The sequence below is a fragment of the Mesoplodon bidens genome (assembly GCF_964165515.1).
Source record: "Mesoplodon bidens genome assembly, chromosome: 1".
Lineage (NCBI taxonomy): Eukaryota > Metazoa > Chordata > Mammalia > Artiodactyla > Ziphiidae > Mesoplodon > Mesoplodon bidens.
Window position 1 is genome coordinate 180,319,766 of NC_138176.1, and position 27,968 is coordinate 180,347,733.

Sequence of the window (27,968 nt, forward strand, 5' to 3'; positions counted from 1 at the left end):
TTTATCTTGTCACAAACCTGAGTCTATGGACACATTTTGCGTAGTACTGCTTTTTTAACTTAAAGTATTCTGTTTAATACAAATTAATTCTGTCTCAGAGCACTGCCCATTTCAAACATACATAGTGTGCCACAAGGCAGTATTAGCGAAAAAGAGGTAAGGAGTTTCACTCAGGGAGAAGGTGACGCTAAGAACTTTCCAACCTCAGTGAAAAATAAATACCTGTGGCTGCTCCCTATGAGCAAGAGATCAAAGGACACATGTAGAAAATCAGATCACTGACTGGACGCCCATCTACACCAGTCTAAAATGCACCCATCCAGGTAGGGCTTCACTGGCATTCTTTTCCATAGCAGGGGACTTAACTTCATGGTTGCTGGGCAGAGATGTTCCCATTGGTATTTTTAGGGCAGGAGTTGCTGTGCTTTCTACTGGGACAACTTGGATTTGATTATAATCCGGGAGCTTCCCAGGGCAATGGCTTTATAGCCCATCAGGTTAATCCTCAGGCATCTATGTTATCTCAGTATCCCTGCTTCCCTTCCTAAGGTCAAGAAGGTCAAACCTAAATCCCTACACAGCAAGCTAAAGGAACAAAAAAGGTTTAGGAATCAGCTAATCAGCCAAATTTATTTACATTCCCATCAATTTTACTTCCTACTTCATCTCTGCTAAGGAGCTTATCCTGTCCAATGCAATTCTGCAATTTTAAGAACTTGTCCCCAGCTGAATGAAGTAGCCACTGGTGTTATCACTCTAATGTACTGATCTGCTCTCTATAACCGTGCTTCTCTTCCTGCCAGCATCTTTACTCTTCCTCCATAGCTGCTATGAGCTGGCAACTCTAGAAGAGGCTTCTGTTTCTGTACACCCACATAGGCAGCACTGCCTGCTGTAGGCTAGACACCACCCTCTTTCTGCATCAAGTGCAAGGCCTGAGCCACTTATGTCTGGTTCGAAATTCTGTCCCCATTCATAAAATCTCTCCAGAAGATACTTCCTTATACCACAATTTTTTAAGTTAAACATGATTCTAATATGTATGTCTAATATAAACACACACATACATGTATACCAGATATTTTGGCACTTAAAATCTATGGCAAATTTAACATCTTTGAGCTCCATGAGGATGGTAATAGGGATCATTCCTTTCGCCCTTTCACAATGCTTGGAATAGTGCCTGATCCATAACTGGCTTCCCAGAAATATCTTTTAATTACTTAATTAATCAATGGATCAAAGAATGGAACAAATGAATCCTTGTGGTTTACACTGGTACAGATGTGCGTACGCACACACACACGCTATATCAACATACACATGATGCCAACAGTCAACACCATATCGTAAAAATGAGAAATTAATCCTAATAATTAATGTTCGTTCAAACTTCATATCTATTTTCCTCTTCCTTACAACAACTTGCCATTGCCCCAGATTCCTGTATCTATAACTAGATAATTTGACACGTACAGTAAGAAAATTACTGCTTGCTAGGTCAGGTTTAAAAATCACTATGATAACCCATTAAAATAATTTCCTTGCCTTTTGCCTTCCTTAAACTGATTTTCAAGCTTCAAATCTTCTACCTCAAGCTTCAATCTTAACCAAGGAGATAAAAAACACATAATCTTTTTATGTTGTAAAACTTAAAAATAACACTAAATTAAATTTTATACTCAGTATATTTTACTTAGAAGTATTATAAAACAGTACCTTTTTATAATTTATTTCTTTTTATACCCTGGTAGTGTTGAATCAACCTCTCTTAGTGAATACTTTAAACTTAGTCTTTTTAGAAAGCACTATCTATTGTTTTATTCAATGAGTTAGTTAATTCAGATCTATTCAAATTGTGTGGAATGAGAGGAATTTGATAGATTCCTTGTGTCTTCAAACCCAAGGGCATGGTCCAGCACCAAATGTGACAGTGTGGTCCTAAACTGACAGAGTCCAACTTGGAGATTTGGACCTGCCACACATGCTCTATTCAGTTTTCCATCCTGACTTCTAAAACCCTATAGAACATCAAGAGGCAGTATAAGACCCCAAAATAAAGCCTACAACCATTAATCCACCAGCCTTGGGTAAAAACACATGGTATCATAACTCCTTTGGGTTGTGCTTATGCATAGAGAGGACAGTGGCAGAAGATTCAAGGTATTGTTGGGGGACCAGCCAAGGTAGAAGGAATGCAAGGAATATTTTGAGAACTCCCAGAAGAGAGACCAAACAAAGACAATAGCTCTGAACTCCCAAGAAACAGCAGCCTGGCAACCATAGAAAGAAAAATGGTTGCTCTTTCTGAACAAAGACTTGGAATCAACTGTGAATGGAAGAGACATAAACATTGACACGCTTTTCAAATAACATCTGGAGATACAAAACAAATAAAAATACTTCACATCTTCACAGCATGTGAAGAAGGATCAGTTACTACTGGCCTCATCCACAAAACTAAAGAGCCATATATGGGTATTCTATTCAAAAATAAAGAAAAAAATGAATCAAAGCCACAGTACAGAGAGAACTACATCTCATGTCCATAGAGTAATGCTATTTGAAGAAATTCTGACAGAGGAGCTTCCCATTTCCCATTCTAGCATTCTTTGGGAAGCGAAAGAATGCTTTCAAATACTTTCTTTAAGAGGATATCCAACGTTTCCACATAAGAAGGGAAATACTATCATTTTGAAGGAATCTATGCTTCTTTAGAAAGTTGTCAGAATGATTTTAAATAAATAAGGAAATAAAATCCCCAGTGTTACACAAGTGAACATATAAGCCAAGAATGCTAAAATAGTTGTCTTTGGTTTCTTAGACTAATGTTGTCTTCATGTCAAATTAAGCCAAAGCACACATCTTTGTCAGTAAAATGCTTTCTAATGCTTCTCCCTGAACTTAAAATATAATAGTGAGGTTTTCTTTCCACCTCTACTTTCCAAACCATGCTGAAGCCATGCTGCACTCCCAAACACCTGCAAACACACAGACACAAAAGGCAATGAGTCTTACCAGACCATCACAGTTGCTAATGGCAACAGAGGTTCCCGGAATGTCCATGATGTCACCAACATAAGCACAGTTAGTCTGCAAAGGCTCTGTTTTCCAGATTCTTTCTGAAGCGCTTCCTGGTTGATGATCATTAATGGGGTCGGTTATATTCCCAGGCACCAGAGATGCCTCATGCCATTCCACAACAGCACCAGGAGCTACTAGCTGAGTGTTGGGCTTTAGTCGCAGATGAAAATCTCTTCCAAATGCCGTGATGTTAAAGAACAATTGCTCAGAGTTGGAAGACACGTCCCTCGCTGACCTCTTTTTGTGATTTGCAGAAAGAATATGGGAGAGATAGTGTCCTTCAAAATTTGTGCTGACTGGAGTCACCAGCTCATACTCTCTCTGTCTCTTTATTGGTAAATCTGTGGGGTGAAAAATAGAATTGTAGAACCCTGTATAACAAGAGAACACAGGAGGACATAACATAGGCATCAAGGGCCCACCTCACAAGACCGTACCTCGACTTGCATAACAAATATATTCTTGAACCATCTCATAAGTAGTAAATTTTGAGAATTCAAATCATTTCTCAAACGCATTTAGGTAACTCTGTGTTCAATGAATCAGTTTTTTAATTTTTAAAAAAAGTTTACTGCAATGTGAATATTCATCTCATTTAGATGTTTGAGAATATGAACAGAATAACTTTCCATAACTGTATCTGATGTGCTTATAATCAGCACATACTCCCAGTTAATTTATCATTGGCGTAACTGATAACTGCTACAAACTGTTAAGAAAATTGCTATTACGTAGAAAAAATTTTGATTGTTTTAATTTTTTCCTTGTAAGAATCCTAGAATTTATACTAATCACCATAACTACTTTGTATTACATCTACCACTGGCCTGTAATTTATACACTGTAGTTTATGGTGTGGTAGTTTATATATATCTTTTCCATCATACCAACCCTAACAATCATACTTCACAGGTGAGGAAACTGAGATTCAGGAGGTGTGTGTCCAAGGTCAAATAACTGTGAAGCTCAGATATGTCTCCAAGTCATACTCCAAAGCCCATACACTCACTCTGCTACATCATGTTGTATCCCATAAGTCACAGAACATTTTCAGCAAATGAGGAGAATGGAGTAAAAAAGAAGAAACAATCATCTATAAACTGAATACACTAGTACTGGTTAGTCAAGAGTAAATGGCATTGTCATTTTGCACCATATTCCTTACATGGGAAAGACACTCATTTGAATATGAATTCAATATTTGGGGTTCACTTTAAAACACGTGTGGCCACTTACATGTTAAACTGAATTTCACAATTAGAACTTAATTCCCCAAGTTTAGCCAAATGAGAGTACTGTGTCTGCTGAAATGCAAACATCCTGGGGAAAGATAACACATTAAATCAACCATTTCTCCCTTAATAGAAATGATTTTGAAGACAGAAGGAAATGAGGAGGGTAACAAGGATGAAGAAAGAATGCATGGAAAGGAAAATCTGAGAACATCAAGTTAAAACTTCCCCACCTTCATGATTCTAGCCTAAGACTAGTCCTGTAGTATAATAAAGTGCCCTGAAAAAATTATATGATTCACAAAAAATTATATGATTCACAAAAAACTATGAATTATATGATTCATAGTTTTCACCTATGGAAACTTCATGCATGTTATCTAACACATTAGCATATGAGGCCCATAAATGAACCTACAACCTATGGTCTTAAAGTATCCTTATAGAATCACTATGTTTTCATTATTTTCCTGCTTTTTAAATAACTAAAAAAAAAAAAATGTGTAAAGTACCAGAAGACAAATGAAGGTATTTTGCAACTTGGAAATTCCTTGAGTGCATGTTTGTTACCATTATGCCCCTTATAATGACCAATGTATTTAAACAAAATATCCCCCTTTATTAAATGCACAGAGTAAGTAAAATGGTTGTACATATTTACTAGGCAGAGAAGGAGTGAGGGTGGTCATATCACAGAGTAGAGTGAAGCCTGGCTTCCACACTGGGAACAGCAGCAACACAATTCCTGCTTCACAGGCTCTCTATATCACAGTCAAGGACTTACACCAGGCATTGGGGTAATAAGCACAGGCACACAGATTCGGTCTCCCTTACAACCAAATCCTTGGTGAATACTTTTGTAAATTCTGGTTTAGAGAAAGAACTTGAAATTTTAGGGAATGAACTCAAGAGTCACAGAAACAGACTGATGGAGGGGAAAGTTTCCACAGGGATGGATGAATTGGGCTCTTGGAGGTGGAGGGACAAAGCCAACCCCAAATTAATTCCCTAAGGATAAGGAACTCCCCATTCAACTCAGTATTTCCAGTATCATCTAATATAAGATTTTGTACCTGCCAGGGTCTCTTATCAGTAGGATTTGTTTACACGTATAAGTTAGTAATGCAGGTAACTGGAGAACATTTGCTTTGTCTATGCTGCTCCATGCGCTGACTTACTACCCAAGGCCCATGAGCATCTGGCTGCACCAATAATTCCAGCTGTAACTCTTTCTTTAACCATTGGTTTACTGTGTCAAGGGAAGGAAAAGTGATGCTTCGTTTAATGTAAGGATTTCTCATCTCTACTGAAGGGAATTCACACAACTGAAGTCTGTAAACAATATACTGATGCCTGGATTAAGTGACTGGAGAACTAGAAAATTTAGGAAGAATGCAGGGAGTCTCCTCCACACCCAAGAGGATACCCAGAGTCTCATGCTTACAGTAAACCATACACCCTAGATTCTCTGGGATGAGTCCATTTTCCCACCGTCAGACAATGTGTTCTGAACTTTTCAAAATAAAGATGGTGCGTTTCTATAGAGCTTTGTCTTATCCAATGTTAAATAATAAGCCATTCATAAAACGTACACATAAGAAACATTTTTGAAATTAAACTCTGAATGAGTCATTTTCCAGTTGGGAATTAATGGAAAAGATGCATTTAGCCCCACTGGACGGTAGTTAATGGAATGGACAAAGGAGCTACCCAGTCACCTGCCATTTATTGCAGAATAAATATCAGGCACTCTGCTTTGTGCTTGAGAATATACCTTCTCTAATTCTTACAACAATCACAGTTGGTAGGTATTACTACCCTTCGTTTATAAATGAGAAAGCAGACCTAGAAGGCCTGACACATAGCAAACAAGGAACCAAAGGAAATTTTCAATTCTGATCATCTTGATGCTGAAGATCACGCTCTCACTCACTGCAGAATAGATGGAACATCTTGCTGTCAATTTCTAATTTAAGATCTGATTTTAAGGAAAACTACCACAAGAATGATGACGTCCTGCCTACCTGCAGCCAGCCAACCTATTTTTCCTGTATTGTAGCTTCAAAAATTATTGTAGGGCTTCCCTGGTGGCGCAGTGGTTGAGAGGCCGCCTGCCGATGCAGGAGACACGGGTTCGTGCCCCGGTCTGGGAAGATCCCACATGCCGCGGAGCGGCTGGGCCCACGAGCCATGGCCGCTGAGCCTGCGCGTCCGGAGCCTGTGCTCCGCAATGGGAGAGGCCACAAGAGTGAGAGGCCCACGTACCGCAAAAAAAAAAAAATTATTGTAAAAGGCTCTTAAGTTATTGGTTTTGGGAAGAAAAATAAAGGGGTGGTGGATAAAGCTCAAAGCTATCAAAAGTATTTAATCTCAGGTTAAAATCACATATGCAAACCAACATTAATTTACTGCTTTCAGAAATGACACATTTCACAGGCCCAAATACTTCCACAAAGCAATACAGCCTACGGTCAAGGAAGAGACTACAGTGCCAGAAAGCAGAAAAGTCAACACCTGAACTTGAGCAAGTTCTTTATTTTTTTCTTTAGGCTTAGTATCCTCAATTGTTAACTAGAGGTTAGTAATAGTTCCAACTTCATAAGTTTGACGAGAGGTTTAAATGAGATTATCTAGAGGATTCAGTAAATTTTAACAATTTTAACTTAAATGTAAATTAGTCACTTATTAAAATAGTGCCCAGGCGCAATTTTAAAATATGAAACTATACAATTGTCAGCTGGGGTGGCTGAAGGGCCACAGCAATAGGCATGTAAAGGTTTGTGTGAGCCGTAAGTTCCACAAGCACAGAAAGCTGGGGCCACCGTAAAGCCACATTGTGATCACTAATTACCCAAGCATAACTCAGAAGCAGTGAATTTTGCACAACCCACTGGCATCTGTGCCTGCCTGGTCCATTCCCACCTCCCCCCACCGACCCCGGTAGTATGGGTGAACTGTCTGCGGTCTTACCTAAGAGCAAAGCCTCCGTTCTTGTACACATCCTGGCCCCTCTTGCCTTTGCAAGACGGCTTCAGCAATTGTCCTCAGTTTCTTTCCTCATCAATTTTCCCATCACTAGATCATTCCCACCAGTAAATTAATAAGCTGCCATATTTTCCATCTTTGACAAAAAACTTTCTTGATGCCACATCTGCCTCTAGCTAAGTCCCCATTATTTCACTGCCCTTTATAGCAAAACACCTTTTAAAAATTGAGTATATTAGATATCTCCAATTCCTCTCTTCCCACGCTTGTTCTTTCTTGAACCCACTCCAATCAAGCTCTTGTCAAGGTCACTAGTAACCCCATGTTGCTGACACCAATGGTCAAGACTCCATCTTCTTACTTGCCCTATTAGCAGCATCTGACTCTATTTCTCTTTCCTTCTTAAAACACTTCCTTTCTTTAGCTTCCAGACACCATTCTCTTCTGGTTCTCCTCTTCTCCTCAGTGGTCTCCCCTTCCCCTTCTCCGTCCTCACCTTCCTTTATTCTCATGACCTGAACACACTGCAGTGTTGCATGACCTGGTCGCAGACTCTCCTCTTCTGCATCTACCCTCCCTAGCCTGGTGAACTCATCCTGTCTCCTGACTTTTGAATACCTTCACCATCATATATCTCCAGCCCAGGCTTCCTCCATAAGATCTTCCCTCATCTATTCAATCGCCGCTGGATCCTCTCCCTGTGGATATTCACTAGGTACCTCAGCACTTCCAGAAGTAAACTTCCTACCTTCCTGCTTCCAAACCTGCACCTCCTTGCCCATGTCAGTAAATGGCAACGCTATCCTCCCAGTTACTCAGACCAAAAACTTGACTAAACTATCCTTAATTCTTCTCACACCACACACCAAATCTTTTAACGAATTCTACTAACCCTATCTTCAAAATATCTCCAGACTCTGACCACTGCTCACCACCTCCCCTGCTGCTATCCTAGTCCAAACCACCATCTTCCCCTTCACAGGTTATCCTCAAAACAGAGCCAATGACAGATCATGTCTTCTCCTCAAAACCCATCTCACTCAAGAGAAAAATGGCTCACAAGGGCCAGCACTGGGAATTCTCACATCTCAAGGTCATTGTGCTCACCACTTCCTCTGCCAAAGTGTCTTCCCCCCGACAGCTGCATGGCTCACCCCTCCATTCCTTCAGGTCTTTGCTTAAACTTGACCCTCCCATTAAGGTCTTTCCTGCCCCCAGTAACTGTCTCATTACTATCTCCCTTCTGCATTTTACTTCCACAAACTTTGTCACCATCTCACATACTCTAAATCTTATTTATATGTTTATTTGTTCGTTGTTTCTTTATACCTACTAGCATATAAGCTTCACCAGGGCAGGGATTTTTATCTTTTCTCTTCACTAGAGTTCTCCAGTGCCCGAAACTGACTCTGAAGTCACTCAGTAAATATATGTGAATGAATGAATGAGAGCAGTTTAGCCTGAGGGAGTATCTAAAATCAGAATGCATCTTCTTTTCCCCAAATAGTAATTTACCATCAAGCGATCGATGACAGCAAACCACACAAGTTGTCTGTCATACACCTCTACTGCCCGAATTTGCTTGCAAACGTTGGGTATATTTCTCACCATTCCTGCTGGCCTATAAATCAAACATTTCATAGTATCCAAAGCTTACATTTTAAGCTACTAAGAACAACGACAAACATGGATCTAACCACTAAAACAGACCTCCTGGAATGCAGACACAGAGCACCTCGTGCTTAGGAACCAGAGGCAGGAGATTAGGCCCCACTCTGCATCCCTCTAGATAGTCGCAGAATTATAACTCTACAGGTCAGAGATGAACAAGACCTTGAAAGATCATCTCTTCCTCGCCTCTTTCTTACAATTAAGACACCTCAAGTAGAAGACATCATGTTTTCTTAAGTTAGAGGTGCAGTACCTTTCACCTACTCCCGCCTTCTGGGAGGAGAGATTTTTCTCTGAGTATTTAGGCCTCTCCGCCCCCCTTAACTCACCCTTCCCCAGTGAAGAAGCATGACGCATGTGATAGCAAGTCCGGGAAGAATAAGCAGTTTGCGAAGCTCAGCACTCCCTCATCATCATTCCTGGCCTGGGAACGATCCTGATAAGGACGCTGTCCTCTTCTACCTCCCCAGCAGCAGGCTCTGTCTCAGCCCAGTGGACCTGACACACACTGGGTGGGGTGCCCTGTCCGCCAGCACACTGCCTGCCCAGGTGAGAGCCTTGTGCTCCTCCCCAGCCCCTTTTGTAAGAGATATTTTCACTATGTCTTTAGATTTTCTAGTTCTCAACGTGTTCAGAGCCCAGGCAGGTCGGAAGGGTAGGTTTAATTGAGGACCTCCTCAAAAGCTTGAACTGCCTGTAAGAAAAAGCACTGTCACAGCTTCGCTGTCAGGCTAGTGACAGCATGAACAATTCTCCTGGTCAGGGAATTCTGCCGTATCTAAATTCCTCATTCTAGAGTTTGCCATAATGACTTCTCCCTTCTTGCACTGCATGAAAAAAACCACCCCCCTGTGTATCTGTGCACGTGTGTATGTGTGATATGTATGGACTTCTTTTCACACACAAACACACAAATATTGCACACAACTTACATCAAAGGATTTAAGGACCCAATGTTCTGTGCTTCCATATTCTTAAAGACCTTGGAGCTAGTCAGACTTTCTGTTTTAATGTCAGCCATGTTAGACTTTTCTAATAGTTTCCAAATTTTACTCATTTCTGAGGCTTTGGACCATTTATACATGTCTGTGTTTTAGCATGATACTTACACGTAACACACCCTCAGTAAATACAGGTTAAAGAAAAAGAAAAGTTGCCTCAAACTGAAACCTGAATGGGTCAGTTTCACTGTGTTGAGAAGAAGGTGTCATACCCTCTCTTCACCCTTAAAGTATCTACACCAACCTTCTCGTTTTCACCTGAGTATTCATCTTGTCTTCCTGACTTCACTATTTCTGTTCATGATGTGCTGATTCTCCCAAACTCCCACGCTAAAAAACCTGACTTCATTTCAACTTTTTCCCCACTTTATATCATTCAAGTCCTACTGATCTCACCTTAAAATTTCTCTCAAATGAATCCCCTTTCTTCCAATCACCTTCAAGTTCTCATCACCTCACACTGAAAAGCTGCAAGTACCAAGTCCAAATGCCCCCCATATAATTTCTCACTACCAAATGCCGTATACATTGTATCAGAATATTTTCTAAATTACTGCCAGAAAAATTGTCTTGAAGCCTTATGTCTAATATGCCTAGGTTCTACCACTCACTACCTTTGTGATTCTGGTCACTTAAGACTTTTTATGTCAGTACCCACCTGAAAAAATTAGGGCAACAGTATTTAGTTGATAGGCTTGTTGTAAAAATTAAATGGCCTAATCCAAAGTGCTTAACACAGTATCCAGCACATAGTAAGTGCTCAATAAATGCTAGGTATTAATATTACCCTGTTATTCTTTATGAAGAGTTTCAACTGGCTCATCATTATTTTAGGATAAAATAAATTCAGAAAATTGATATCTGTATTTCCACATCAGACCTGAAAATTGCTTAAAAGACCATCTACTAATCAAATCCTCTCGCCTCACACATAAGAAACTAAACTCAAAGTTAGGTAATTTAACCCAAATCAAAACTTAACTTTATCATTTTTAGGCCCTCTGCATTCTGTCCCTAATTTCTTTTCGACATCATCTCCCATATAACCTACAGAAACATTCCAATGTGCTCACTAGCTTAATCACTCCTGCCTTTAGAGCCCTACTCGACTGCATCAACCGGGGGAAAGGTCTGTTGCTTTCTCTCCATGTATGCAAATCTAACCCGGCCCTCATGGCCTTTCCCAAGCCCCATCTTCTCCATGAAACCTGCCCTGTTAAACTGCCTAAAGTATAGACTTCAGGGTCTAAACTTCCTAGCTCTGACTGTTGTGCACTGCCTGCATAACAGTTATAAAAATCCCTATGGGTGAAAAATTATATGTTTATGTTTTGTCCTTTCAGAGATTTTAAGCTCTTTGGGGCAGAGGTATGATCTTAAATGTGTTTAAATGTCCCCAGTGTACATAAGTCTTTGGGGAAAAGAGAAATTAATGGCTATTTTTGGAAGTGGGGATTCCTGGGAAGGAGTGCTCTCACAGCATCACCCTGTAGCCCAGGCTTTGGGATCATCTCTACTCCTTCACGCATTCAGCCACATATGCTCACAACTGAGGACAGGCAGGTTGGTATCCTTCTAAGTATGTTGTAGAACACTACACAACTGTTTCCTAGAAGAGACTAGGTGTCCCCAGCACATTACAAAGACCACATTCTAGAACAGCACGAGAAGAGAAGTCTTCAGTCGTACAATCAACATTGCTAGGACCTAAAATGGCTGCAGTACAAAGTCTCATATATCACAGCAATTTTTAGCTGATCTAATTAAGACCAAACCTACCCCAGGCACACAGAATATTGGAATACTTGTGATTGATGCAATGTGGCTCTAATTTCCAAGCAAAGAAGGGGGCGGGGTATGATGGTTGAATACTAAAGGTCTGGAGTCAAAAAGCACTGCATTTGAAGGCTGGTTTCAATCTCATGTGCTCTTTGGCACATGAGCTTGAAATTATGAAAACTAAGGCTCAGACAGGTTACCTGTAAAATAGGAAGAAGAGATAAGGCACATAAAGGGCTTAGTCCATCTAATAACATTTCAATAAATTAAAAATTAGCTGGTGTTATTATCACCATCACCATCATCATCTAGCTAGAGCTGTGCACGAAGGAAGTCAATATCAGATTCCTTCCGTGTCCCAGCACCCCTCAAGCCTCTCCCCATTCCAGCCCCACACAAATCTAGTGGTTCTGGTGGTTAGAAGGGATCTTAAGCTCCATGTCAACAAATGGCCTGAAGTCTAGACTGGCTGTAACAACTCATGCTCCATTACCCAACCCAGGGACTGGGAATCTCTCCCGAGAATTGGCTGATTGCTCTACACTAGAGGCAGTCACACAGGCAATTTCCTTTATCAGGTATAAATTCTCAGTATGCAACAATCTGGCCACAAGAATGAAATCAAATAAGCATTTTCAAGATCTGCTAAAGAAGCAGCTCCAACAACAACATTTCCAAATCCTGAGCCAAGGGTAAGAGAATGACTTTCATCAGAAATGACAGGAGCCAGCTGCTCCAGGAAAGATGTGAGTGGGGTGAAGAGTGGACGTTAAAGAGGACATCACATGCCACAGGGCTCACCAAAGCTGGAAACGCTAACGGAGAAGGGGACACGTCTTCTCTCAAAGGCAATTAAAAATTAATTGTGACACATGCTGAAATTCTGAATGCAGCCAAATTCCTTTTTCCTCACTTCATCCTCCTCTAGGCTCTTATCACCACAAGGCAGAGAAACACTTTGATGTCTTTTATTTTAGTTGCAAACCTATTTTCATAGCTATTTGGGGGGGAGGGGGGAGGTGCTTTGCTTTTACTCATTATTAAGAAAGAACAAATAGCTGTGAACTTTAAAATTCTTCTCATTTTTAAAATCTGGCTTTTTCATAAATATTTGTTGCAATTGCACAATATTTATGTTCACGAGAGTCATTTAGGAAAGAACAGCACATTCTCCAGCATTCCAGAACATGAAATCAGGTAAGAGGAGATCTTTTAAGAAAACTGTTTTAAAGAAAAATATCCAAGTACTTTCTTCGTTTGCTACATCTTAAAATGATCAAATAATCAATAACAGGATAACAAGTAGAGATTTATTTTTTTTAAGTGAGGCCCAAATGCCAAACACTTAACATTCCAATCTTAGTTTTTAAAGAAGCACTTCTACTGGTTATATTTATCATCACTGGAAATTTTACAGACTCAAGAGCAATATTAGACATTCTAAAAATTAATATTTCTCATATGTCTTACAATTTTTTGATGGATAATTCTTTTGAAGACTAATATTGAGTCTAGAATTTAAAGCCAGGAAAATTAGCATTTGTCCCTAGGGCCAAAGGCTGGGGAAAATATGACAGATAAGAAATGCGGATAGTAGCTTTAAAGGTTTTCACTGAAACTTTACTTGTGGTAATTATATTTTCCAAATCTAAAATAGTCTGGCTTATGGTTTGACAAAAAGTATGAGAAACTAGGACAGTCCACTAGGCTGCTGTTTTAGTTTCCTATTGCTGCTGTAACAAATTGCCACACACTTGGCGACCTAAAACAACATGAATACGTTATCCTACAGTTCTGGAGGTCAAAAGTCTGAAATAGGTTGCACAGGGCTACAAGCAAGGTGTCAGCAGGTTGCATTTCTTTTGGAAGCACTAGGAATGATCTGTTTCCTTGACTTTTTCAATTTCCGGAGGCTACCTGCGTGCGCTGGCTCAAGGTTCCCTCCTTCCATCTTCAAAGCCAGTAACATCAAACCAAGTCTTTTTCACCTACCCCTTCCATCTATAAGGACTTTCCAACAGGTAATCCAGGATAATCTCCCTATTTTAAGGTCAACTGATTAGCAACCTTAATTCCACCCGAAGACTTAATTCCTCTTTGCCATGTCATGTATTTACAGGTTCCAGGGATTCAAACACAGACATCTTGGGGGTCCACTCCTCTGCCTGCCACAGCCAACAGCTCCCATTGATGTGGCGGAAGTCCTCACAGCTGTGACGTTATTGCATACGTGTGCTGCCCAGCATCCGCCCCTCCTTGTCCTTTAACTGAACCCCAGTTTTCCCTCAGGTTAACCATCTCACACTCCACTCTCAGTCCCTGTCAGTCAAGAGTGAAACATCTCAATCCAGGCTAATCAGAGCACTGCATCACTGAGCACAGTTCATGGTTTGAGAATAAGCTTATGACTCGAGCCAGGTAGCCAATAAAAGCCCTACCAGGAGCTATTAACTGGAGCAGCCAGAACAGAAGTGTTCTGTCTAGTGGGGTAATGATAGCTTAGAGTTGCTGGTGACAGTCTTTGCCACAACTTGGATAGTCACGATCTTATGCTACTAGAGAAAGAAAGCCAACCCAGAGGAAAAGTAAGAGAGAAACAAAGAGGGAAGGGAGAAAGGGAGGAAAGGAGGAAAGAAAGGTCGGGGGGGGAGGGGGAAGAGGAGGGAAGGACAGAGAGGAGAAGGAGGAAGGGGGGAGAGAGAGATTGATTCCTGACATTATTTGAGCCCTAGATCCAGCTATACCTGACTTTGATTACCTGATCAATTCTGTCTTCCTTAACCACTGTCAACTGGGTTCCTGTTATTTGCATCCAAAGGAGTCACAATTAATACAGAAACATTCTCTCAATGAAATGGAAAGAAGGAATTTCAATAAATAAGGTGAAAAGAAAAGAAAGAATTATGTCCAGTATACACAAAATATAGTTGGTGTGGAATAACTTTTTGCACTATTCCTTACTCAACTCCTCCCTCTACTGCTATATTCCAATGAATTAAGCAACACTACACTGAGATACCAACATGAAGATAATACATGAAAATAGAACTCTTAAAGAGCTGTCACATGGTGAGCTGAGTGGCTGGATAGTGTACAAGTCCATGACACACTAAATTAAGGTGACTGGAAAGCCACAGTGGCAGGCAGACCTATCAGAAATGTATGGACTAGAATGAGGCAGCTCTCCTTGAGTAAAAGTGTTTTTTAAAAGCACAAGACTGGGCTTCCCTGGTGGCACAGTGGTTCAGAATCTGCCTGCCAATGCAGGGGACACAGGTTCAAGCCCTGGTCTGGGAAGATCCCACATGCCGCGGAGCAACTAAGCCCGTGTGCCACAACTACTGAGCCTGTGCTCTAGAGCCCGCGAACCCCAACTACTGAAGCCTGTGCACCTAGAGCCTATAGTCCACAACAAGAGAAGCCACCGCAATGAGAAGCCCACGCACCACAATGAAGAGTAGCCTCCACTAGCCGCAACCAGGGAAAAGCCTGTGCACAGCAACGAAGACCCAATGCAGCCAGAAACAATAAATAAATTAAATTAAATAATAAATAAATTTTAAAAGCACAAGACTAAGACATACTAATAATAATACCTATTATTCTAGCTTGCTTACAATGTGCCAGCATTTTATGAATCCTTTAAAACTCTGTGAAGTAAGTAAGAGTAGTATGTCTATGTCACATACAAGACAATGAAGCTTTGAGAGGTTAAGGTCATCGACCAGAAAGTGTTGCAGTCAGGATTTTAAACCACACAGTAAACAGAGTCTGTGCCCCTGACCATTTGATGGAGGAGAGGCAATGAATATTAATAGTTCCTCTAATGCATATACTGGTTAGCTTTTAGATTAAGGAATGGAATCTACATGTAAAAAAGAGAGGTTTTTACATATAAAAGAAAGAGAACACAAATTCATATGAATAATTATTTCAATCATTCTTTTTATTTGTGTGCATTTGTACATATAAAAATATATGTACTAAATATTAAGAAAAATTGTAGGAAATATGATTTATTATCTAAATATTTGAAGATTCATATGTTTAATCCTATTTTACTTTCTACAAGTTTCCTAAATATTATTTTTGTTTTATCAGTCACTTCAAGAACAAGACAGACTGTTTCATGCTGCTCACAATTTGTTCTAAATTCCATAAAGATTCATCATGCTGAATTTGTGGAACTCATTTTTATAAACAAGAGACTGATATTTTACCACAAAATCTCTTCTAGGAATTTATAGTTAGTCAGCAAAGTCATGTAAATGCATTCAGAAAATTAGGATGGATGAATTACATGTGGGAACAGAGATTCCTAAGCTAGGGAACTTTTCCCACACTTTACTATCCATTCTAAAGAATACACAACTCTCAAATTCTGTTCTATGAGGTGGACAAATCTTCTTAGAGTACTGATAAAATTACAAAACATTTTTATAACACAATGGTTCATACTTTGAGGTACGTGGTAACTAGAAAATGATTAATTCATTGCATCTTTCAGAGACTGAATAACCAAATATTTAAAAATTATGTTCAAATGTCAAGAAGAGCAGAACCAAACCTAATTTAAAATTAAAATATTTTAAATCAACACTTTCCTATATATTGCTACTAGGAATTCAGGTCCTACAAACATCTTTAAAAGTCATGCATTTGTGGGCTTCCCTGGTGGCGCAGTGGTTGAGAGTCCGCCTGCCGATTCAGGGGACACGGGTTCGTGCCCCGGTCCGGGAAGATCCCACATGCCGCGGAGCGGCTGGGCCCGTGGGCCATGGCCGCTGAGCCTGCGCGTCCGGAGCCTGTGCTCCGCAACGGGAGAGGCCACAAACGTAAGAGGCCCGCGTACCACAAAAAAAAAAACAAAAAAAAACAAAAAAAAAGTCATGCATTCGTCAAAATGTATCACGTTAATTTGGTTTTACTCAGTAATCAACTTCTAGGGCGTTCTCCTAAAGGAGTCATTGGAAAAGTGGGCAATAATCCATATACAACACTGTGTGGCAATGTTCACTATCATGAGAAAATGGATACCATTAGGGAAATGATTACATAAAATAAGGTTTATTAGTATGATGGGATGAAAATGATGTTTATGAGGAGTTTGTAATGATATGGAAAATTACATTAAAATATTAAACCAAACAAAAATCAGGTATCCAATAAAAGCCCCATAATCTGTGTATTAAAAGAAGACTGTGAAGAACCTAGGGGTAAAACGGGAATAAAGACACAGACCTACTTGAGAATGGACTTGTGGATATGGGGAGGGGGAAGGGTAAGCTGTGACAAAGCGAAAGAGAGGCATGGACATATATACACTACCAAACGTAAGGTAGATAGATAGTGGGAAGCAGCCGCAGAGCACAGGGAGATCAGCTCGGTGCTTTGTGACCACCTGGAGGGGTGGGATGGGGAGGGTGGGAGGGAGGGAGATGCATGAGGGAAGGGATGTGGGAACAGATGTATATGTATGACTGATTCACTTTGTTATAAAGCAGAAACTAATAAAAAAAATAATATTAAAAAAAATAAAAAATAAAAATAAAAATAAAAAAAAAGAAGACTGAATAAGAATATGCTAAATTATAACAAAAGTTTGATATTTGGGATGATTGTCAAAAATCTGGGGGATACAGAAATAGTAGATAACTACAAAGGGCACATGTAAATCATCTATAATCAGAACAAAAACTGATTAATTAAAAAGACTAACTCAACAATTTATAATAGAAGTAGCACAGCTTAGAAGTAAAAGCTGTTCTCTATTAGAGGAACTCTGAGGAAAGCGTTCCCAAAATTCTGGTAATAACAATCCTCTTTGAGGAAGCAGTAGGGTTCTATTTAAGTCTTCACTGTCAATAGATCCAGTCCAAGGAGTATAACCAAACTTTTCATATTGAAACCACTCATGATTTTAGCAGGCAATTTGGAATTGTCCCTAATGGATTTCCAAGGTAATCTTGGTTGGCTACCCATAAGCAAAGAATGCTTAAAGATAATCGTCCTGGAAACAGAGATGACCTTAAAGATTTCTTAACATTTCCGAGCAATATTATGATTATTTGGTACAATGAAAAAAGAAAACAGTAGAAGTATGGGGAAGGAATAGTTCAGCTAACCAGCTGTAAGTTGCTGGTGATAGGTAACATGCTGCATTTAATAACATCTTCGTCTAAGAAGCTTAAAGCATTTAACTTTAATCATTATGATGCTCTATGGAGAGGTGGGAGCTAAATCAGTAAAGTCAAGTGTATGATCTTTAGTGCCAGGGAAGAACAATGGCTTAGGTGGCTAAAATTCTAAAGTTTACAAGGGATCCCTTTAAACTTGCTTTAGACCACATCTTTTAGTATTGTTGTTGGCAAACTGGATTGACAGATTTCAATCTTAGCTTATCTTATTTCCACTGATGCCAGCAACATGGCAACTTATCCCAAATAGACTTTAGAGCAAAATTAGTGAACATTCCAAACCTGCATATAATTCTATTCAATTTGACAAATACGTATTGAGCACAACCACAAAAGCATAAAAAACTGATAAGCCTAAGTCCCTGGCTTTGTGGGGTGAAACAGGAAGTCACAAGGAGCCTTGATAACATTGAATAATTAATTGTATAGCCATTGTCACCATCCTCATTTTCCTGGGGACCAATTAAGCCTGGACAGGGGCACAGAACAAGAGCATTTTAGGAAAATCAGAACACAGGCAAATCCCAGTAAGATAATAACCTGCTTACTAGATCTATGCACTGAATAACAAATATCTGAGAGCCCACAAGGTACCAAGCTCTGTTTTATGTACAGGGGATACAGCAGTCATCAAGACAAAGTCTTTGCTCTCTCAAGGGCTACACTAGTGGAAACACTTACTCTATACCAAGGAGAAGGTACAGTGACACACTACACCTTGAAAACCAAACGAGGACCTGAAAATGATGAAAAATTATTTCTCAGGAAACCAGATATTTGAGAGGACAAATTAGCAACTTTATTTGGTTAAGAATAAAATGCAATGAAATTTGAAACTGGGAAACAGAAATAGGGCAGAGAAAGATGGATATGCCCCAATTCTAAGAGCGGGGGGGGGGGGGGCGAGAGAGGGAAGACAGCTGAACACCAAAGCCTTACAATGGTTCTTCCTCTGATAACACTCAAGTAATCTCAAAGGCGTGGCTTATGAAACAAAAGGACTCAGAGAATTCTTTTTTGGATTCTCCAATTTCTACAGAACTATGATTATTTCCTAAGCCACATGTGTCACAGAGCAAACCGCCTTACCCAATCAGGCCAGTTAGCCAGCTACCCACAATTACTCTAGGCATCCTACCAAGGCCATATTCTGAGTCAGAAATGAAAGAGCTCCCTGATATGTCACAAAAGTAGTCCACCAATCTCACGAAACACATTTACACATATATACACATTACATACCCATTCACATATGCACCTATATGTATGTATGCGTGCATGTATACGTGTGCATATGTGTGGGTATATGTATGTACGTGTGGGTATATGTATGTATGGGTGTATTATATACTGTGTATGCATGTATGCATGGGTGTATGTATGTATACATGGGTGCAGATAGGTAGATAGGTAGAGAGCTCCTCTCTGATTGACAAGGGAGCAGAGAACGAGGTGACAGTTCAAAACCTATTTGCCCGTTTTCCCAAGAGTCACCCACCAAGAGGGCATTTTTCCACTGGGTGGAGAAAAAAGCAAAGAAGTCACATCCCGTACTACAGACTTCATGGGTGACATATATATATATATATATATATATATATATATATATATATATATATATATATGTTCTAACCTGCCCCCATCACAGACTGCCCTCTACTCCAGGCAGTTGGAGCATAACAGATATATATTTTTCACTGGTTTCCTAAGCCAAATACTAAAAAAGTATGTATTGTTTTTCTATTTATAAAAAGAATTAAAAACTGGCAATATTAATTTATCCTGTTACAAGTCACCTTTTGTGTGGGAATCCTGCTAGGAAAGTGGCACAAGCACTAGTAATGTTCTTATCGAGCCGGGTGCTGGATACCCAGAAGTGTTCCCTTCGTGAAGAATCAGCAAGGTGTACACTTATATGCACCACCCTGCATGTATATTATATCTCAATAGAAAGGAGCTTTTAAATTTAGCTTCCTAACAATTTGTGGTTTGTTACTAAATTATATTTACCTCTTCTTGAGACAATAAATTATTCACAAATTATTCAGAAACATGGAATCTTCTCTAGCCAATTTGTAGATCAATAAATATAAATTCATTAATTCTGCAAACCTTATGACTTTTTCCTAATTCTGTCATTGATCAAATAGCACCTCCAGGCAGTTATATAAAATTACTTTTGAATCAATTATTGGAAAAAAATTACTTAACTATATGTAGAAAAGTACATTTACCAAAACTCCAGGTTAGCAATCCCTTGATGCATGGGGACAGGGGAAAGGAAACTCATTATTGCACAATAAATTTTTAAAATATATTTTTAAATCCCTCTTAAGAACAACATAAATGATTATAACCCAAAGCCAAATGGAACACTTCTGCTATCACAAGACTCATGAGTCAAATCTATTTTTATCTTTATTTCTTCCCTTAACTCAATTCGGAAATGGTAAATAAAAATGATAATAATAAAAGAAAGAAATCTCATAAAGCAGAGGAACTTAGGAGCAAATAAATCTTCAGCAACACATCCTAAGAGTGCCCTGCCCTCTTCTCTTATGTGCTGTTACTCATCTCCCTCTTACCAAATTAAAGCAGACCTGTACTACTTTCTTCCCTGAGGACAAGAACTACCAAAGTAGTTTATAATAGCAGAAGGACTGGACCAAAGTCTAACCCAGGGCCTCTTACATATGAGCATGCTGAGTCTATCTGAAAATTTAATCAAAGCAGTATATTTTATTCCTTGGAGAATGAGTAATCTTAAAATAGTTTTTTAATTTACATATCGAAATGTTGGGATGTTTAAGTAATCAAATGTTTAAGAAATAAAAAGTAAGACAGCTTTCTTTTCCTACTTGTTTGAAGACTGGTTAAAAAGAAAAATCCGGGGTTTTCCCTGGTGGCGCAGTGGTTGAGAGTCCGCCTGCCGATGCAGGGGACACGGGTTCGTGCCCCGGTCCGGGAGGATCCCACGTGCTGCGGAGCGACTGGGCCCGTGAACCATGGCCGCTGAGCCTGCGAGTCCGGAGCCTGTGCTCCGCAACGGGAGAGGCCACAACAGTGAGAGGCCCGCGTACAGCAAAAAAAAAAAAAAAAAAAAGAAAGAAAGAAAGAAAAATCCTTCTTTAAAAAGATACATGTTGGGGGCTTCCCTGGTGGCGCAGTGGTTGAGAGTCCGCCTGCCGAGGCAGGGGACACGGGTTTATGCCCCGGTCCGGGAAGATCCCATGTGCCGCTCCGGCTAGGCCCGTGAGCCATGGCCGCTGAGCCTGCGCGTCCGGAGCCTGTGCTCCGCAACGGAAGAGGCCACAACAGTGAGAGGCCCGTGTATCGCAAAAAAAAAAAAAAAAAAAAAAAATACATGTTGGGGCTTACCTGAAGGCGCAGATGGTTGAGAATCTGCCTGCCAATACAGGGGACACGGGTTCAAGCCCTGGTCTGGGAAGATCCCACACGCCGCGAAGCAACTACGCCTGTGAGCCACAACTACTGCGCCTGCGCGTATGGAGCCTGTGAACCAAGACTACTGAGACTGCGCGTCTGGAGCCTGTGCTCTGCAACAAGAGAGGCCGCGACAGTGAGAGGCCCGCGCACCGCGATGAAGAGCGGCCCCCGCTCGCCGCAACTGGAGAAAGCCCTCGCACAGAAACGAAGACCCAACACGGCAAAAAATAAATAAATTAATTAATTAATTTAAAAAAATAAAAAGATACATGTTGATGGCTGAATGCTATCAACCACAAATTACAAATATCTCTTCATAGACATTGTATTTTCAATGCAGTTCTCAGTCACTTTCCTCCTGTCTGTCCTGCACTTCCTGTGGAGGTCTAAGCTTGTGGAGGAGTTCCAAAAATGCTAAGCACTGAGTAAGAAAGGAGCATTCTGACACACGATGTCATATGGCTACAAACAGATACTCTGGGCCTGGATCTTGGGGTCCCTCCATTAGTTTACAAGTATGGAATTCCCTGAGCTCTCCACTATGCGCTACAGCAGGTTACTGTATAACCTCTCAAGCTTCATTTCCTTCACATCTAAAATAGGCACAATGTGTCCCTACCCCCTAGTGCAGTTGTGAGAAACAGATGACATAAGGCACATAAAGCAATTAGCACTGTGCCTGGCACACAGCACATGGGCAAAGATTTGTAACTACTTCTGCAGTAACAAAATCTTTTCATCTAAAAGATGACTTTACCATATCACCTGACAAATACACAATTTACAGAGACTAACACTCTGCCAAAAGGAAAATTATCTTTTAAAGTAACCCAAGTTAAATGTGTATGAAAAGACTGAACGGAGCCTGGCTTCTTGACAGATGACTTTCAGTTCCTGCATTCAGAACAAATACATTATTACAAACAGCTTCGAAAAAGACCATGGACTTTGGAGGACATGTTACAAGTCACACTCTCTGAGCCTCAGTGTCCTCACCCATAAAATGGGAATAATTCCCATATCGTCAGGCAATACCGAGGTTTTAGATGTTATCTGCAAAAGGCCTAACGGTATCTTACACATTAGTAGCTAACTATTTCAAAGGAGATGGCATAAGAAAAGCCATCAGAGGGATTATTCAAAGCTGGAAAAATTTTAAGAGAAAACTTTCCATCATCTGTGCTTCATTTTTCTCTTCTTTGTAGCATTCTTACACTTTGTTTCTCTTCTAATCAGATTTGCTCCTCTTAATGCTACAAAAGTTTATTTATCTCCATATCTTCTTCCAGTCCCTCCATCACCCTCCCAGTACCTACCAGTGGCTTGTCCAAAGACAGTTAATAAATCGACGCCTGAAAAGTCCGACTGCAGGAGAATTTTTACATCACTACAACTCAGCCTGAGGAAAGTGACACCCTCCTCCGGAAAGAGGAAGAGAAGAATAGAAATGTTACTGGACTACCAATTGTTTCTTTAACCATCAATGGGAGAAATTTCAGAAACAATATTTTGCTTCACTTACTTCATTCCCTACTTTCTACTAAGATAAGAGTGACATCTGAGAACAAGGCTTACCTATTTGCACCATTTCTTCATTACCAGCCTGGAAAGGAGGGGGAAAAGTAAGAAAAAGAAACAGTTACTGGGTTTCATCTTATCACCTCATGCGTTTTATTTCTACCATTAATGCTTTTCAGGAGCTGGCTAATCAGGAGATGCTGGAGACCGGGATTGGTGCCTAAAGGCTGCACCTCAGTTTGTAGGAGGTTCTGTGACAGGAGCATGAGCCAATTCAATAATAATTTGGGACAGGGTGTCGTTTGCTCGTTTTAATTTTAATTTAACATTTATGAAGCCAGCAAAAAATAAATACTGACACTCGATATTCTCTTCTGAAAATTCCGGGTACTGGGTCAGGAGTAGAAAAGAAAGTCTCTGAATTTACACGTGCAAAAAGAAGTCTAAATCCTGATGTATCAGATTTGAGGTCAGGAATCCACCAGACAATTCTCTACTTTTCACCCTATGGTCAGACCAGGCAGACCAGAGACGCTACAAAAACTCACAGAGAAATTCTGTACCCAAAGTCCCACCGGCCCTGTGCTGATGTGATTTACTACAAACGGCTCGGCTCATCCCGCTGAGCCTTCTCAAGGACTCTTCCGAGAGCATCGGGCTTCACCTTGAGTCTCCAAAGGGCGGGGGCTGGGTCGAAAAGAAACAGAGCTGCACTCAACTTCGCTTTAAAAAGAGGAGGAGCTGTGCAGAGGGGGAGGGGAGAAAAGCGGCCGGCGCCTCCAGCCTCTGCCCAGGAAAACGCAGGGCAGGAAACGTCCCCGGGCCCCCCCTCCCCAACTGTCAAACCCCGGCCCTGCCGCGGTCCTCCCAGGACACGTGTCTACTGGATCGCTCCCTGTCCGGCCCAAGGACTTCCTGAAACCCCCGCCTCCGGCTGCCCGAAAAAGCTGTGAGTCAGTGAGGAGGAGAGAAAGTCCCGCGAACCCGACTCCGGCTGCTGCAACCAGAGCACTGGGATCCCGGACCCAGCGTCCAGAACTTCATTCAGGCGCCCAGACTGCCCTCCGGAAAGAGGAAACCCAGATGGCCCGGCGAGGATGCGAATTGGCTGCACTTTGTCACCAGGAATTGTTCCGAATGCCGCAAAGTGAAGTCCTAGGTGTGACAAGCCTGGGCTCCCGAAGTGGGAGTCCTAACCTCCCGTGCCATTCAACCCCCACCCCAGAAAGCCCCGCACGCTGCGCCCAGCCCTCGAAACACCGTCCGTGAATGCACCAGATAACAGGGAAGGGTGGGAGGGGGGAGGAGGAGAGAGAGGAGGGGAAAGAGGGGAGGAACTTTTTCGGGAAAAGGTTGGGTTTGAGTTTTTTATTGTTATTATTTTCCACTTACTTGTCCATCAGCTGAAGTCCTAACCTCTACCAGAGCGGCTGCTATCAACCAAAGTGACAGGAGAACCATCACGAGTCGAGTTCACTTTTCAACCACTGGGCAAAGCAAATGCCCAGAGCAAACCCACCCCCCCTCAAAATAAGTTTCTTGAAAAAAGAAAAAGAAAAAAGAACCAAAAAATGAGGAATTAAAACAAAAACAAAAACAAACAAACAGAAAAAAACTGATCTTCTGTGCTTTGCTTCAATGAAAATGAAATCTGAGCTCTGAGACTGGCCCCTCTGCTCTGCAGCTCTTTCCACTTCACCTTCTCACCCCGTCCTCCCAAACAGAGCGTGCAGGAGCGAGAAGGTGCTGCAAGCCGGGCATGGGCTGCGCCGGGAGAGGGGGAAGGGACGAGGGGCTTCCAACTATCTCTGCCCGAAGCGGCTTTTTCTAGGCTTTTCGAGCACCATGGGTCCCTAAGGTTAGCGCTGAGAATGCTTGGGTCCCCTGGAGCACAGCAGGGGGAAGTATTAGCGAGAGAGACGAGCGAGCGGGAGCGGGAGAAAGAGGCAGGGAGAGGGCGATTCCGCCGCTCGCACAGAGGTGGGGGCGGGAGGAGCCGGAGGGGAGGAGGAGGAGGCAGGCGGAGGAGGTGGGAGGAGTGGGCCGCTCGTCGGCTCCTGTTGCTCGCGAAGCGGCCGTATGCTCGCTGCCGGCGACCCGCGGGGCGCTAATAAGGCGGCCGGAGCCCCCCGGGCGGCCCCTCCCCCCGCGGCGCCCACGTCACGCGGGGCCCGGTCCCGCGCCCCCCGCGCCAGCCCGGACGGCCGGGGCGGGCGCTGCCGGCGCGGGAGGAGCGGGGAGGAGTGGGGAGGACGGCGACCGTAGCCGGCCCAGCCGGGGTCAGGCTTTGAAGCCGCGCGAGGGGGCTCGAGTGGCCCGGGGGCTCGAGTGGCCCGGGCTCGACACCCCCATCCCGGGATCTTCTCCTTCCCCGCGACATGGGCGAGGGGAGGTGGCGGGCCAGGGGAGCCACCGGCCCCGACTGGCGGGACCGGCTTTGAGCTAATTATAGGAAGGGGGAGGGTCTAAGGGTCGGTCCTGGGCTTTAGGAAATTCACCTCCTGCTCTACCTTCCCTGCTCTCCCGGCCGGGTCTCCCCGGAGGGAACCCCTGGAACCTCCAGGTCGTAACGACGCGGTCATCCTCCTTCCGGGCACCAGCCGCCTACCGCGTTTTGTAGGGGTGGTTCCTACCCCCTTTCAGTTCTTGTTTACGCTTTATTAGTTTGTGTTAGTTTTAAACGATGCCATGTCTCTTCCTTGAGTCACCCGGATGCTTCCGTTTATCACTAGAGTACACAGGCCTCAGCGTCTCTTCCTCTCCCCAAGATTAAGTTATCAAATGATTTCTGCCCTTTGTGGCCCAGAGCTTTCTGGGAGGAGATAGCACCAACCTGGGCTCCAGAGACTTGAGAAGGGTTTGCTGGAAGCCAAGCGCAGGCCCGCTTCCCTGGTGTAGACGCTTGTGGGCGCTTTCCAGGGAGCAGAGGGGGTGGAAAAGGAAATATTTCCAGCCTCCACTGACCAGTTGCTGACACTCCCTCCTCCCCAGAACAGACCATGAGAGAAGAGTGAATAGGCACAAATTTAGGTATAATTTTCAAGGCTTCAACTGGAAGGAGCCTTTCAGAAGCCTTCCTAAAATAAAACGTGTAGAAGCTTCTGTTTGTAGCTTCTGGATGCTTCCATATGTCATAGCTCCTTTTCTTTTTTAAAAATGGTGTGCGTTTGGAGGGAATACTTTGGTTCATTATTTAAAGTCTTCATCTTTAGCTTACACATGGCAGGGTTTGTGTTCACTGATGTGTTATCCGCTAAGTCTTCTCAGAATCATATATACAGGACACTTACATGTTCAAATGAGAAACCAAACAACTGAATGACCCCACCTAGTAACATGGGGTATTACGTTAATTAGTTAGTTATTAGCTGGAATAATAATTAGACCTCAGCACTGAAGTATCTCTATATTACTTTTTCCCTTCAATTAAAGCCTTCAGCATTTTTGTAACCTTTATCTGGGGGTGATTTGCTGAATTTTGTGCCTGGTTTTCTTATTTGTTAAAAAGAAATAATCCTCGTGTTCTATAAATAAAAATTATGTCAATTTATGCTGACAAGTAAAAGAATTATAGAGTACAAATCAGAAACCCTGCGTTCTAGGCCCAGCTAGCAGCTGTCTGACCTTGACAAGTCACTAAAACTCTATTTTGGTTTTCCCTCTATGAGATATTTCAGCTCCAAAATTATCTAATTTTAAGTAATAACAAGTACTGTATTTAGCCATGTGGTTACTGTAGTCCTTTTTGTTAATTTCATAAAAATTCAGACATTTGTTATCATCATAACTCCTGCATAACAAGCAATTCGTGTGACTTTCATAAAAGCAGTCTCTTTAGATGTTTTTGGCCATAACCATGGAAAGAAATGTATTTTACACTGTGACCCAGTAAAAATTTTCATGATTCAGTATTTATTACATGCAATAACCCTGATATTTTCTATCTTATTTGTTTTGTTTTGTTTTGTTTTGTTTCCCAAATACTGCTCAGGATCTACTTCATTGATTTCACAACCCAATGAGTTCATGGCCCTCATTCTGACAAACATTAATTTGAGAGTATATAATAAGGTTTATGTTTCTTGGATTCTAAATAAGTTGAGTTCTTATTAATAAGACTCTCCCAATATACAAAGTTTCCCAAAATATGTCCCAAAAATTAAATGTTTCACCAAAAAAAAAAGAATTCTCTGACAGTTTGTGAAATGCTCATCTGAACACAATGAAATAGGTTCCTTTATTTCAGAACTTCACAAGGACTTTAATATCCTAAGTGCATTGTGAGTGTTCAAGAGAGAGATGTAGTGCACTCCGGTCCTCCTACTGATGTGACCACAGAATGCTTTTTTCTCATGCTTTATCCTCTGAGGAACACACTTGGGAAAATGCCATTATGAAGACCATTACTAAAGTAACCTGAACTTTGAGATAGGTAGGATTCACATACAGATTCCACCTCAGTTTTCTCAACTCTAAAATCGGTTTACTAAATGATGCTTCTTCAAAACGTTCATGAAAATTAACATAATCTTGCATGTAAACTGGTGAGCACGTTGTCTAGAACATAGTAAGGGCTTAAATGAAGATTTTCTTAGATGAATCTCTATGGCGTATGTATAGATAACCCACTGATAATGAAATATGGCAAGTTCTACGAAAAGTAGGAAAATATAAACAACTAAAACATTATGAACTTTTCATTTTACCAGAGATAACAGTAGGAATAAAAGGCAAAGAAGTCACTGAGTTCCTTCCACAAGCTGACCCCTGCCTGCCTGCGGAGCATCAAATCCCCGCCCTTCCCTGCAGGCTTCTTTGCCTTCAGCAGCAGTGGTTTGTTCCCACATCCCCCGTCCACACACTTGCTCATATTGGCTTTCCAGTCATAAGACCCTTCCTCTTCCTGTCCGCAAGTCAAAGAAAGGCAAATTCCAGGAGATGCTAATAGGTGCCCCACAAAATACTAAAGCAATATTTTGAGTATGTTTTCTTCCAAAATAGGTTTTAAGTAGAGAAATAATTCCAAAAGTAATCACATGTATGTAGTCTCCCTA

At 41.5% G+C, this 27,968-nt stretch overlaps 1 protein-coding gene across 2 annotated transcripts in view; it reads right to left on the reverse strand.

The window, feature by feature from the left end:
• Positions 1 to 24,909, reverse strand: part of ADAMTS3 (ADAM metallopeptidase with thrombospondin type 1 motif 3) — a 292,103-nt gene extending 267,194 nt beyond the window's left edge. For both annotated transcript variants that reach the window (XM_081234495.1, XM_081234496.1), the window contains exons 1-3: positions 24,307 to 24,909; positions 22,972 to 22,999; positions 3,019 to 3,425 (exon numbers count right to left, since the gene is read on the reverse strand). In XM_081234495.1, the coding sequence (XP_081090621.1) occupies positions 3,019 to 3,425; positions 22,972 to 22,999; positions 24,307 to 24,375 (504 nt within the window). In that variant the 5' untranslated portion in view covers positions 24,376 to 24,909. The remainder of the gene's footprint in view (positions 1 to 3,018; positions 3,426 to 22,971; positions 23,000 to 24,306) is intronic.
• Positions 24,910 to 27,968: the final 3,059 nt, after the last annotated feature.